General features: G+C 41.5%; 1 protein-coding gene across 9 annotated transcripts in view; it reads left to right on the top strand.

Annotated features, from left to right (window-relative positions):
* Positions 1-12650, top strand: part of ASPH (aspartate beta-hydroxylase) — a 267950-nt gene that overhangs the window by 67869 nt on the left and 187431 nt on the right. For 7 of the 9 annotated variants that reach the window (XR_004346438.1, XR_004346436.1, XR_004346437.1 and 4 more), the window contains exons 6-9: positions 3556-3678; positions 7296-7328; positions 8885-8941; positions 9432-9482. Coding sequence is in view for 4 of the 9 variants with exons in the window: in XM_032609812.1 (XP_032465703.1) it covers positions 3556-3678; positions 7296-7328; positions 8885-8941; positions 9432-9482 (264 nt within the window). In the remaining 5 variants the exon portion in view is untranslated. The remainder of the gene's footprint in view (positions 1-3555; positions 3679-7295; positions 7329-8884; positions 8942-9431; positions 9483-12650) is intronic. The other 2 variants (XM_032609810.1, XM_032609811.1) reach the window with 2 other exon arrangements.

Genomic DNA, 12650 nt, shown 5'->3' with positions numbered 1-12650 from the left:
TTTCTTATGTTAAGTTCTGTACAGAGAATATTAAATGATACTATAGAAACCAGTGTTTTTAAGATTTTATAAGACTGTTTCTTGAAGCATCTGTTGATAAAAGCACAGAATCTAACCCCAAAATGTAACAGAAGGATTTTGAAGAGGGCAGAACACATGGTATCCTGATACTTCCAGTGGTTTGGTGTGAGTTGAAGGTAGTCCTAGAGGAAAAAAAGTAATGTTTCTTAAAAACAAACAGAATTCCCTATCATTTAACTTGAGCTTTTGCAGGCCAGCTAAAGTATCTTACTCAGTCTTAGGTATTTGGGGGTTAAATGTAAAGCATCCCATCCAGCTCCATCTGTGCTCCTTCGGGGAGACCAGCTTTGGCTGCGTTGTAGGTTTTTGCCCTGGGCTGTTAGGAGTCTAGGAGCCTGTGTCCTTTTATTACCAGTTTCTTCTCAGCTAGAAAAGCTACTTCACCTGAGCATATCTGCCTGTATAAGCAAACGCAGGCTTTCCCTTCCTATATCTTTTTTTAATTTTTTATTTTAACCTAACACAAGGATTATGCAATCTCAATACATGATTGATTTCAGTATGTTGAGGTAAGTGCTGTGATGGTGAAACACGTGATGCTCTGTGGGGTTAGCAGAGGCTTCCTGGAGAAAATGACATACTGATTTAGGAGCTGGAGAATGGTGTAGTGCTTTGCCAGGCGAATGCTATGAGTAAAGAGTAATGCTTAAGCAAAGGGCATGGCATGTGTGAAAGTCCAGAGGTCAGAAGGGTCTGAACGGAGGTGGAGAGATGAAGGGAAGGGTATTTTTACTTGATTCTAAGAGGAGTTGGAACCATTGGAGGGTGTGAAGGAGTGTTGTGTATTCTGTCAGTGTGAAAAATAAGGTGAAGGAGATGTCAGCAGGGAGATCAGATGGGAGGTGGTACCGGTGACCCAAGTGAGTCGAGATGGTTGGTCAAACTAAATTTCACCAAAGGTTCCAAAGGTAGGGGAAGAAGGAAGTGAAGGATGTGGTAGACATTTATGTGGGTGGGTGCAGGGTGCCAGACAGAAGAGAGAGGAAGCCAGGCTAGCACTGGATTGTGTTCCTTGGACCTCTTCTTTATCAAGACTTTCTCCTTAGAAGATCACAGGCCATGACTTTAAATATTATTTAAATATTAAATATTGCTTTTGAATATATATCTACAGCCCTCATCGTTCATCTAAGCTCCTGGATTGTCTAACTGCATATTCAAACATGGGATTGTCTAACCCATGTTTTATGGGTATCTCAGACTTAAAATGTTCCTAAAACTGAATTCTTGATTCCTCTCCAGCTCACAGCTCACCTGCTCACCTGCAGCAATGTTTTACTCTTATTCTAGTCTTTAATTAATGGTCTCCCTATCCACTTAGTTGCTTAAGCTAGCATCCTGGGAGTTTTCCTTGATTTCTCTCTCCTCTTCTCCCCTCATATGTAATCCATCAGCCAATCCCTTCAGCTTTGCCTCCAAAACGTATTTTGACTTCTGCCATGTGTCAGCTACCACCATCCCCTCTTCCCATCCACTTGGGCCCCTGTTTCCATCTTTGCTCCTCTGCACCCCCCGTTTGATGTGGCCGAGCCCACTGTGCCTTATCTGGGCCTGGTCTCTCTCTCTGTGGTCACTTTTCTCTAGCTCAACTGGCCTTCCCTTTTTTCTTGGTCATTTCCTGTCCCTACCGTGGGGCCCTTAACTTGCTCTCCCTTCTGTTAGTGTGTGCGTGTGTGTGTTCCAGTCTTCACATCTTATCAGACCAAACTTGGCCTCCCTGACACCGTCTCTAGAGTAGACTCTCTGTCCCTGTTATTCTGTATCTCACTGTCAGTTTTGGGTCCTGCGGTTGCATTTATAAGCTGTGTGGCTTTAGTCAAGTTCCTCGAGCCCCTCATCCTTCAAAGTGGGATAATTGCTACCTCATAGGGTTGGTGCAGCAGCAGCAGGAAGGCATGGCAGTGCCTCCGGTGAGGTCTAGCAAACTCTCAGGAGACTGTTTTCCTCACGGCAGGCTGTCCCTGGGCCGTGGAGACTCACAGACAGTGTACGGTGCTCAGTTGGTCTCCCTATGAGAGCAGGGGCTTCCATGGAGTAGATGGCTGAAAGAGCTCAGTCCCACTCACATAAAAACTGTAAAATTAGACTGAGTAAATGAGAGTAAGGGAAAAGGAACATGGCAAGAAGAAAAGAAGAAAAAGAGTTGTACGGTTAGTGACAGAAGAATTGGTGATTGGTTTGCTGAGAAGCAGAAAATCTCAAATGAGGAGAAACAAGATAGCAGGCTGTGATGAGGAGACAGAAGACAAAAAGTATCGACGGAAAAGGGCCTAGTAGTCCAGCAACACCTGAGAACATCACTGGGCCACACCAGAAGTAAAGTGACCAAGGGCTCTGTCCTGCAGTGTGGTGGGGGGTAGCTCCGTAGCAGTAGAAGTAGTAGTATTGTTATTACTGGGATGATGATGGTACAAATATTAACGACAGCAGAAGCAGCACAGCAACAATAAAACCTAAATACTTACTATGGGCCAGGCTTTTTTCTACGTGCTTCAGTCCTCACAACAATGCTGTGAGTAGGTACTCTTAAATTTCTTTTTTATGGAAGAGAAATCTTAGGCACAGAGTCATTAAGTAACTCTCCCAGGGTCACACAGCTGGTCTAGGGACAGACCTAGATCTGGAGTCAGATATTCCAGATCGCACACTCCTAGAGCAATACTGCCCTGCACACCTGAGTCTAGTTCCCTTGAGTTCTCTCGTCTAAGGGCTGCACCCAGAGCATCCTCTGCTCGAGGCCATGGCAAGTTCCTACTGGGAGAATGTCTTGCACCACGATGACGAGCTAACCCATGTGGCAGTGGAGTTACGCAGCATGTCCAGTGTCTACACAAGAGAAGCAGAATGATTCAGTGTATCGTGAACGTCTCAGAAGAGAAAATGAGCATCTTAGCATAACTTAAAGGCTAAACGTAGGAACCTTTAGAAGCAAACTGTAATGCAGCTGAACCAATGCGGATGACCGGGCATACGGTTTAGCTGGTGGCCTGATGTTCTTTGTAAGAATATTTGCAGAGAGTTACTTAAGATTGTTACATGGAATTTTACGTCAGTTCTCAGTGGAAGGTCGCAAGGTGACCTTTCCTCTGACCTAGTGATAACTGAAGAGGCAAATATAGTAAGAATTCTGAATTCATTTATTCACTTATTAAATATGTATTGAGAACTTCCTATGGCTAGTCATGGCCCCAGGGGCTGGGCATACATAGTCACCAAAATATGTGAGGTCCCTGTCCTTGGTGAGTTTATGTTCTAGTGTGAGAAGACCTGTTACCCCCTCGGGTGGACTAGCCCTTGGCCAGAGAGAGGACAGAGTTTCAGCATGTGCAGTGGCCCAGAAAAGGGGCGGGGCATGCCGAGCAGCTGAAGTGGGTGTGTGGCAGCCTTTCAGTTGGGGCGTCTGTGTCTGTGTGGGCTGCTGCCTGGGGCCCTTGCTATAGGCCTGTGTCACTTTGTTCATTATCGTTGTTCAAGGAGAGGACCTGCACCAAGAACAGGATGCACCAGCAGGAGAACTGCAGCCCGAAGACGGTATCTTTGCAGGAAGTGATACAGATGACAGATATGAACCTGTGGGGACTGGAGCAGTGCATGAAGGTAGAACACCATTTTTTGGTTTCAGAATAAAACACAATAGGTAATTTGTAATTACGATTATTGAAGTTTTCTTAAACACCTTTAAAACCAATATTTAGCTTTTATCTAAAGTTTTTTTTTAAGTTGAAGCTGAAAACTTCAGTTAAAATCAGTCTTTTCCCTAAAATAAATAGATATCCCAATTTTTAAATTCAAAATACGTTAGGGGAAATTCTAAGGATATATACATTTCTTATAGGATGTAAGTGAAATCCTTCAGCCCATTTACTTTTATTGTACTCTCCTTCCTAGAGTACGATTTGTTGTAAGAAATTCAAACAACGGATGAAATATTGACCTTGATAATCTATCACAGGCTCTTGTTCTAAAATAAACTCTATAACTGCAGTGGGTAGAATACAGTTCATAGCCTAGGCATTGGCAAACTTTTTCTGTAAACGGCCGGCCGGTCAATATCTTAGGCTTTGCGAACCATGCAACCTCTGTCCCAGCTACTCATCTCTGCTACCACAGTGCAAAAGCAGCCCTGGACAATGCCTAATGGATAAGTGTAGCTGTGTTCCAGTAAAATTTTAATTAGAAAGTCAGGAGATAGGCCCAATGTAGACTACATATGGACCACAGTTTGCTGACATCTGTGTATATCAGTATTTTAAATTAAATGCTGGTTATTTAAATATCAGTTGAGTAGTTTACTTTGTATTATTTGCAATAGGCAAGTCAGAATTATTGCTATTCACTACTGACATATAGAAAAATTTTTATTCGTATACTTATTGCTCTGCTCTGCTTTAATGTGAGGCTACCATGATTATTTGGAGCCCTGCTGAATTAAGTCCGCATGCTTTGTTCTTGTGGTATCTATTCTCTGTACTCTTTTCTTAAAGTAGTCCTTTAAAACCTTAGTGGTTTTAAGCCACAAGTTTTGTACTCTGACTGATTTTTGTCATTTTATTTAAAATATATAAATGATATCATTTTATACTTAAAATGAGTACTAAGGGAACCTTGTTTATTTAAGAGGGATGTTGTATTTCTAAAGAGTGATACAGGAAAACAAGCCTATGCTGAAACCAGGGGGAGTGGTTCATGGCACCAACACAAAGTGAACTGTTACATGATGCACCCTGCTGTGTAGTAATCGTCAGAGCCTGTAGGACCCATGTAACAACACAGCACCACCGGCCGCCGAGGGTCTAGACTGGAGGTGCCTGGTAGGGTTCAAGGGTTAGCTCAGCCTAAGTTGAGTTCAGAGAGCCGGACAGAATGGTAAGAAACAGGCGGTAGATCAGATCCGCAGCGCTAGTCAAGGTAGGAAGGTCTGGAGCCATAGGGTCGTGGATTCAGAGAGACAACCTCTTATGAACATGATCCACTAAGATGGGCTGGTATCCCACCACACCACTTCAGATCCTGGCTGCATTTTAGTATTCCCCGGGGAGCTTTTAAAAGAATTCCGGTGACCCACCCTGATCAAAGTGAATCAGAGTGTTTGGGGTACGCGGCCCTCAAAATGGATGATTATAAAAGCTCTCCAGGGGATACATAATTGCTGGCAGCCTTGAGCCCAGGTATGGTTCAGCTGTTTCCTGTCTCCTGGGCCTCCCCTCACTTCCTGCTCTGCTGTGTCTGCACGGGTTAAGGCTTGTGCTCAGAGCCAGTGGGAATCAGGCAGAACACACAGGACTCGTCCTGGCCACGTAAGAATTGAGAGGTCAGGTAGCCTCAGAAGATGCAGTTGGTAAATGGTTGCAAGGACTATTTTAAAGCATAAACATTATGGAAATGTTAAGTATGTCTACTTCTCACAATATCTAATATATTGGGGAACTACTTGAGAAGCAAACAGCTCCTAATTTATGAATGAATGTATTTCCAAAAGCTTATATTGATGCCTGTTGTTGAGGAAATGCACTTTTCCATAGAAATAACGTTAAAAGAGATGGTTTGGTTTCCACACGAACCTACAGAATTGTATATAGTGCATAATTTGGGGGAGAAAATGTAAGTTCAAAATGCTTTTGAACTTGTGTTTGATTCCAGTTCGATTGTGCATTGAAAATAGGCATTTACAGGGCTTCCCTGGTGGCGCAGTGGTTGAGAGTCCGCCTGCCGATGCAGGGGACACGGGTTCGTGCCCCGGTCTGGGAAGATCCCACGTGCCGTGGAGCGGCTGGGCCCGTGAGCCATGGCCGCTGAGCCTGCGCGTCCGGAGCCTGTGCTCCGCAGCAGGAGAGGCCACAACAGTGAGAGGCCCACGTACCACAAAAAAAAAAAAAAAAGAAAAGAAAAGAAAATAGGCATTTACAGACTAGCTTTTGAACTTTAGACCTTTAGTTATCATGCATATCATGATTTCTATGGGAAAAACTTTTCTAAGTTCTGAGTACGAATGCTGATGAAATGATTTCCACAATTCCCTGGAATCTCTTGCTGTTTCCCATCTTCGGCCAGGATAGCTCAGGAAGATTGACAGTTGCTCAGAATTTTGGTGTCCTAGATGCTGCTTACACCAAAAATTTCAGTTAAGACCCTCAAAGAATCTGAAACATAAGGCATTTGATATTTTTGAGGCTAGGAGTTATAGACTGGGAGTAGGAAGAAACACTTCTAAAAAGTTCATAAATTGAAGAAACCTTATTTTCTGACCTAAGTTTTAATTGGGACATAGATTCAGTTTGAACATAAAAGTTGCTTGTTAAAAGTCTTCAGAAATTAGGACTTCCCTGGTGGTGCAGTGGTTAAGAATCCGCCTGCCAGTGCAGGGGACATGGGTTCGAGCCCTGGTCCGGGAGGATCTGACGTGCCGTGAAGCAACTAAGCCTGTGTGCCACAACTACTGAGGCTGCCCTCTAGAGCCCGCGAGCACAACTACTGAGCCCACGAGCCACAACTACTGAAACCCGCATGCCTAGAGCCCGTGCTCCGCAACAAGAGAAGCCACCGCAATGAGTAGCCTGCTCACCGCAGCGAAGAGTAGCCCCCACTCGCCGCAACTAGGGGAAGCCCGCGTGCAGCAACAAAGACCCAATGCAGCCAAAAAATAAATTAAAAAAAAAAGTCTTCAGAAGTTAAAAATATTTACACTCCATGTGGCTGTTAAATAACAAGGGTCACATGAGTGGCAGCACTTTGCCATCAGCGGTATGTGGGTGAAGGTATCAACCCATTTACCTTTTAGCTCCCCAAACGTATAAAGGCTCTGGGTTCTTCCTTTGTGTTCTCGTGTGGAGACAATGCTTTTGCGCTAGAAAATGGCAGGAGTGTCTAGAAAATAGAACAGCACAGTGGAATGTGATGGGGACATAGTTTTGTCACCACGGTGTTACTCTGTCTAAATTTTTCTCCCTCTTTATCCCACGTTATAGTGTTTGTCAACCTCGTGGGGTTGTTAAGTGGATCATATAAGAGAATGTGTGCGACGTTTCTAAGCGTAGTTCTAGTGAAAGATAAAGTGTTTAGCAGACATTTAATTGATATTTTCATGTTTTATTTTAATAGTTATTTGCTTTCAAAATAAAATCAGTGATAAACATTCATTCAGAATATACATATACAATATATAAACATACCATTTTATGAAAGTAACAATATTTATTTAATGTTATTTTTTTCAGTAACTGAAGATAGCTACCATGTAGAAGAGACAGGTGAGATTTTAATTTAATACTATTATTTTTTGCTTAGAATGAGTCTTTTCCTATAAAAGAGCATCATGAGAAAGATAACATTATTAATTTTAATATATTTTATATCAAATATCACAATACATAGTTAATAATCATTATATAATACATATTATATCACAGGTTTATATATGTGTGTGTATATGTATGTATGTATGTGCATACACACACACACACACACACACACACACACACACACACACACACATATATATGAATATAGTTTTTGTGCTTTTGAAAGTCTACTTCCTGAGGATAAATTCCCAGTAGTGGGATTATTAGGTCAAAAGATAATGTGGGAGTTTGGGATTAGCGGATACAAACTAGTATATATAGGATGGATAAAGAACAAGGTCTTACTGTAGAGCACAGGGAACTATATTCAATATCCTGTGATAAACCATAGTGGAAAAGAATACAAAAAAGAATGTATATATGTATAACTGAATCACTTTGCTGTACAGCAGAAATTAACACAACATTGTAAACCAGCTATATGTCAATAAAAATAAATAAATAAATAAAATAGGAAAAAAATGGACGGATAAGAGAACAAACGATACACTACTCTATACAAAGTAGTAACTAATAAGAACCTACTGTATAGCACAGGGAACTCTACTCAATACTCTGTAATGACCTATATGGGGAAAGAATCTAAAAAAAAGAGTGGATACATGTATACATATAACTGATTCACTTTGCTGTACAGCAGAAACTAACACAACATTGTATTGGGTTGGCCAGAAAGTTTGTTTGGGTTTTTTCATAAGATGTTACGGAAGAACCTGAACTATAAATCAACTCTACTGCAATAAAAATTAAGAAAAAAAAAGGTACTGTATAATTGCATGCTTTGTAGTCTTAAATTAGCAAGTGAGTGAATGGTCAAAATTGTGTATTGTCACATGTCACGTGTCCCCAGAAGGTATGACCACACTGGAGATGGACACACCCTCTTCCCATAAGCCTGTGCTGTTGGCCGGTTTTTCTTCCAGTGTTGGAATAGATCCCTCTTTCTGTGCTTAAGGACCACAGGATATTGTTGGCTGGCATTTAGGACCTATATTATTTCAACAATAGGCACCTGTAAACACTAGAATTACATTGCGGTCTGGGGGTACTCAGGTGTTGAGTCCAAGTTACGGGCTGGGGATGTGTGTCCTCGCTCAGGCGCACTCAGGCAAGTGCCTGCTGGGTGCCTGGGAGGAGGGTCCACCTGCACTGCTCTCTGTGTCTCTGCCTCACTTTTTGTTTTGTGAATGTAGTTGAATTTGCATAAGCTAAATGAGAATATAGCTCCACGATTTTGTGGTGCAATTACACTGATGATGGAGACTTTCTTATTTACCTTGGTATTTGGCATTTAGCACAGTTAGTACCTGTTTGTTTCATGAATGAATGTAAGTTTGAGCATCATTTGATTTGATTTCTCTCTTTACTAGAAATTGTGCTTGTCTTGTTTTAACTATCGAGTGTAATCCTTTTCTGAGACATATTTGTAATTTCCTAATTGTTTCCTAATCCAGCCTACAGTCAGGATATGGGAGACATGATATATGAACAGGAAAATCCAGGTTTGTGATATATGTTTCTGTTTGAGGCAGTGGCCAGGGTCATTTTCAACCAAGGTTAATGATTCACTCTGATCCAACATAGAAATCTCTTTATAATACTCAGTCCTTTTTGGCTGCCCATATATTATATACATTCATGAATATAGTTTAATATTACATGAAGAAATGGAGGAAAAGGGGATGTGTTTTTCAGACCACTGTTGGGATTTTGATCTTTGTGGAGAGGATACTGGAAAGAATATTTGGAAATGAACGAGGCAGTATGATTTAGTGGAGCCAGACTGGGTACAAACCCTGCTCCTTCCTATCTTTGTGACTGGAGAGAAAATTATGGAATGTTATTCAGCTTACATTTTATTAAATAATGATAATACTGTCTATCCTACACATTTGTGAGGTTTAGAATTAATTTGTAAATGTTTTAGAATAGTGTCTAGCAATGTGTTTGGTTTGTTCAGATTTGTCAAAAATGTATGCTTTTTCTTTTTAGATTCCAGTGAACCAGTGGTAGATGATGCTGGAAGAATGGATCAAGAAGCAGGTATGGACATTTTCATTGGATGTTAAACATACTTCCAGCTCTATGGCTGCAATGCTCTGTTAACCTGGTGACTTTTCTTTCAATGGGTGAAAGACATAATTTTAACACCTAATATAAGACTTTCTGCTTTGCAACAAAATTAGATTATTCAAAGAATATCAGGTTTCAGATTTCATCTCATCTACCACCACCTCACAACAAAAGAGGATATTAATTCCTAATGTTTCTTTTGAATGTCTTGCTTTATGCCCATCTGAGGAATATTTTTGGTTTTTGACAATGCCTCAGCTTTATTTTATTTTACTTTATTTTTTAACGACTTTATGGGAGTGTAATTCCTTTACAATGGTGTGTTAGGTTCTGCTGTATAACAAAGTGAATCAGCTATACATATACATATAGCCCCATATCTCCTCCCTCTTGCATCTCCCGCCTTCCACCCTCCCTATCCCACCCTTCTAGGCGGTCACAAAGCACGGAGCTAACCTCCCTGTGCTATGCGGCTGCTTCCCACTAGCTATCTATTTTATGTTTGGTAGTGTGTATATGTCCATGCCACGCTCTCACTTTGTCCCAGCTTATCCTTCCCCCTCCCCGTGTCCTCAAGTCCATTCTCTATGTCTGTGTCTGTATTCCTGTCCTACCCATAGGTTCTACAGAACCTTTTTTTTTTTTTTTTTTAGATTCCATATATGTGTGTTAGCATATGGTATTTGTTTTTCTCTTTCTGACTAACTTCACTCTGTTTGACAGTCTCTAGGTCCATCCACCTCACTACAAATAACTCAAATTCGTTTGTTTTTATGGCTGAGTAATATTGCATTGTATATATATGCCACATCTTCTTTATCCATTCATCTGTCGATGGACCCTTAGGTTGCTTCCATGTCCTGGCTATTGTAAATAGAGCTGCAATGAACAAAATGGTACATGACTCTTTTTGAATTATGTTTCTCTCAGGGTATATATGCCCAGTAGTGGGATTGCTGGGTCGTATGGTAGTTCTATTTAGCTTTTTAAGGAACCTCCACACTGTTCTCCATAGTGGCTGTATCAATTTACATTCCCATCAACAGTGCAAGAGGGTTCCCTTTTCTCCACACCCTCTCCAGCATTTATTGTTTGTAGATTTTTTTTTTTTCTTTGGCGGTACGCGGGCCTCTCTCGTTGCGGAGCACAGGCTCCGGACGCGCAGGCTCAGCGGCCATGGCTCACGGGCCCAGCCGCTCCGTGGCATGTGGGATCTTCCTGGACCGGGGCACGAACCCATATCCCCTGCATCAGCAGGCGGACTCTCAACCACCGCGCCACCAGGGACGCCCAGGGGTAGAGTAATCTTGGTTGTATGTTTTTCCCTTTCATCACTTTAAATATGTCCTGCTACACTCTTCTGGCTTGCAGAGTTTCTGCTGAGAAGTCAGCTGTTAACCAATGGGGATTGATTAATATGTGTCTTGCCGTGTTTCTCCCTGGATTTATCCTGTATGGGACTCTCTGTGCTTCCTGGAGTTGATTGACTATTTCCTTCCCCATATTAGGGAAGTTTTCAACTGTAATCTCTTGAGATATTTTCTCAGTCCCTTTCTTTTTCTCTTCTTCTTCTGGGACCCCTATTATTCGAATGTTAGTGCGTTTAATGTTGTCCCAGAGGTCTCTGAGACTGTCCTCATTGCTTTTCATTCTTTTTTCTTTATTCTGCTCTGCAGTAGTTATTTCCACTATTTTATCTTCCAGGTCACTTATCCATTCTTCTGCCTCAGTTATTCTGTTATTGATACCTTCTAGAGAATTTTTAATTTCATTTATTGTGTTGTTCATCATTGTTTGTTTGGTCTTTTAGTTCTTCTAGATCCTTGTTAAACGTTTCTTGTATCTTCTTCATTCTATTTCCAGGATTGTGGATCATCTTTACTATCATTACTCTGAATTCTTTTTCAGATAGACTGCCTATTTCTGGTTCATTTGTTTTGTCTGGTGGGTTTTCATTTTGCTCCTTCATCTGCTGTGTATTTCTCTGTCTTCTCATTTTGCTTAACTTAACTGCATTTGGGGTCTCCTTTTCACAGGCTGCAGGTTCGTAGTTCCTGTTGTTTTTGGTGTCTGCCCCCAGTGGGTAAGGTTGGATCAGTGGGTTGTTTAGGTTTCCTGGTGGAGGGGACTGGTGCCTGTGTTCTGGTGGATGAGGCTGGATCTTGTCCTTCTGGTGGGCAGAACTACGTCCGGTGGTGTGTTTTGGGGTGTCTGTGACCTTATTATGATTTTAGGCAACCTCTCTGCTGATGGATGGGGTTGTGTTCCTCTCTTGCTAGTTGATTGACACGGGGTGTCCAGCACTGTAGCTTGCTGGTCGTTGAGTGGAGCTGGGTCTTAGCGTTGCAATGGAGATCTCTGGGAGAGCTTTCCCTGTTTGACATTACATCGGCCCGGGAGGTTTCTGGTGGACCAATGTCCTGAACTCGGCTTTTCCACGTAAGAGGCTTAGGCCTGCCACCCGCCCTGAGCACCAAGAACCCGTCAGCCACATGGCTCAGAAGAAAAGGGAGAAAAAAAAATAAAGAAAGAAAAAATAAAATAAATAAAGTTATTAAGATAAAAACATATTTTAAAAAATTAAAAAGTAATTTAAAAAAAGAAAAGAAAGAAAGAAAGAAGGGAAGAAGCAAACCAATAAACAAATCCACCAATGATAACAAACACTAAAAGCTATACTAAAAAAACCGACAGACAGAACCTTAGGAGAAATGGTAAAAGCAAAGCTATACAGACAAAATCACACAAAGAAGCATACACATACACACTCACAAAAAGTGAAAAAGGAAAGAAAACTATAAAAAAAAAGGAAGAGGACAACCAAATCAGTAAACAAATCTATCAATGATAATAAACTCTAAATACTAAAGTAAGATAAACATAAAACCGGAAGCAAATTAGATGCTGAAAGCAAACCCCAAGTCTCCAGTTGCTGCCAAAGTCCACTGCCTCAATTTTGGGATGATTCGTTGTCTATTCAGGTATTCCACAGATGCAGTGTTCATCAAGTTGATTGTGGAGATTTAATCTGCTGCTCCTGAGGCTCCTGGGAGAAATTTCCCTTTCTCTTCTTTGTTCGCACAGCTTCCGGGGTTCAGCTTTGGATCTGGCCCTGCCTCTGCGTGTAGGTCATCTGAG

This window comes from Phocoena sinus, chromosome 17 (genome assembly GCF_008692025.1).
Source record: "Phocoena sinus isolate mPhoSin1 chromosome 17, mPhoSin1.pri, whole genome shotgun sequence".
NCBI lineage: Eukaryota > Metazoa > Chordata > Mammalia > Artiodactyla > Phocoenidae > Phocoena > Phocoena sinus.
This window is presented reverse-complemented; position numbering and strand designations above follow the sequence as displayed.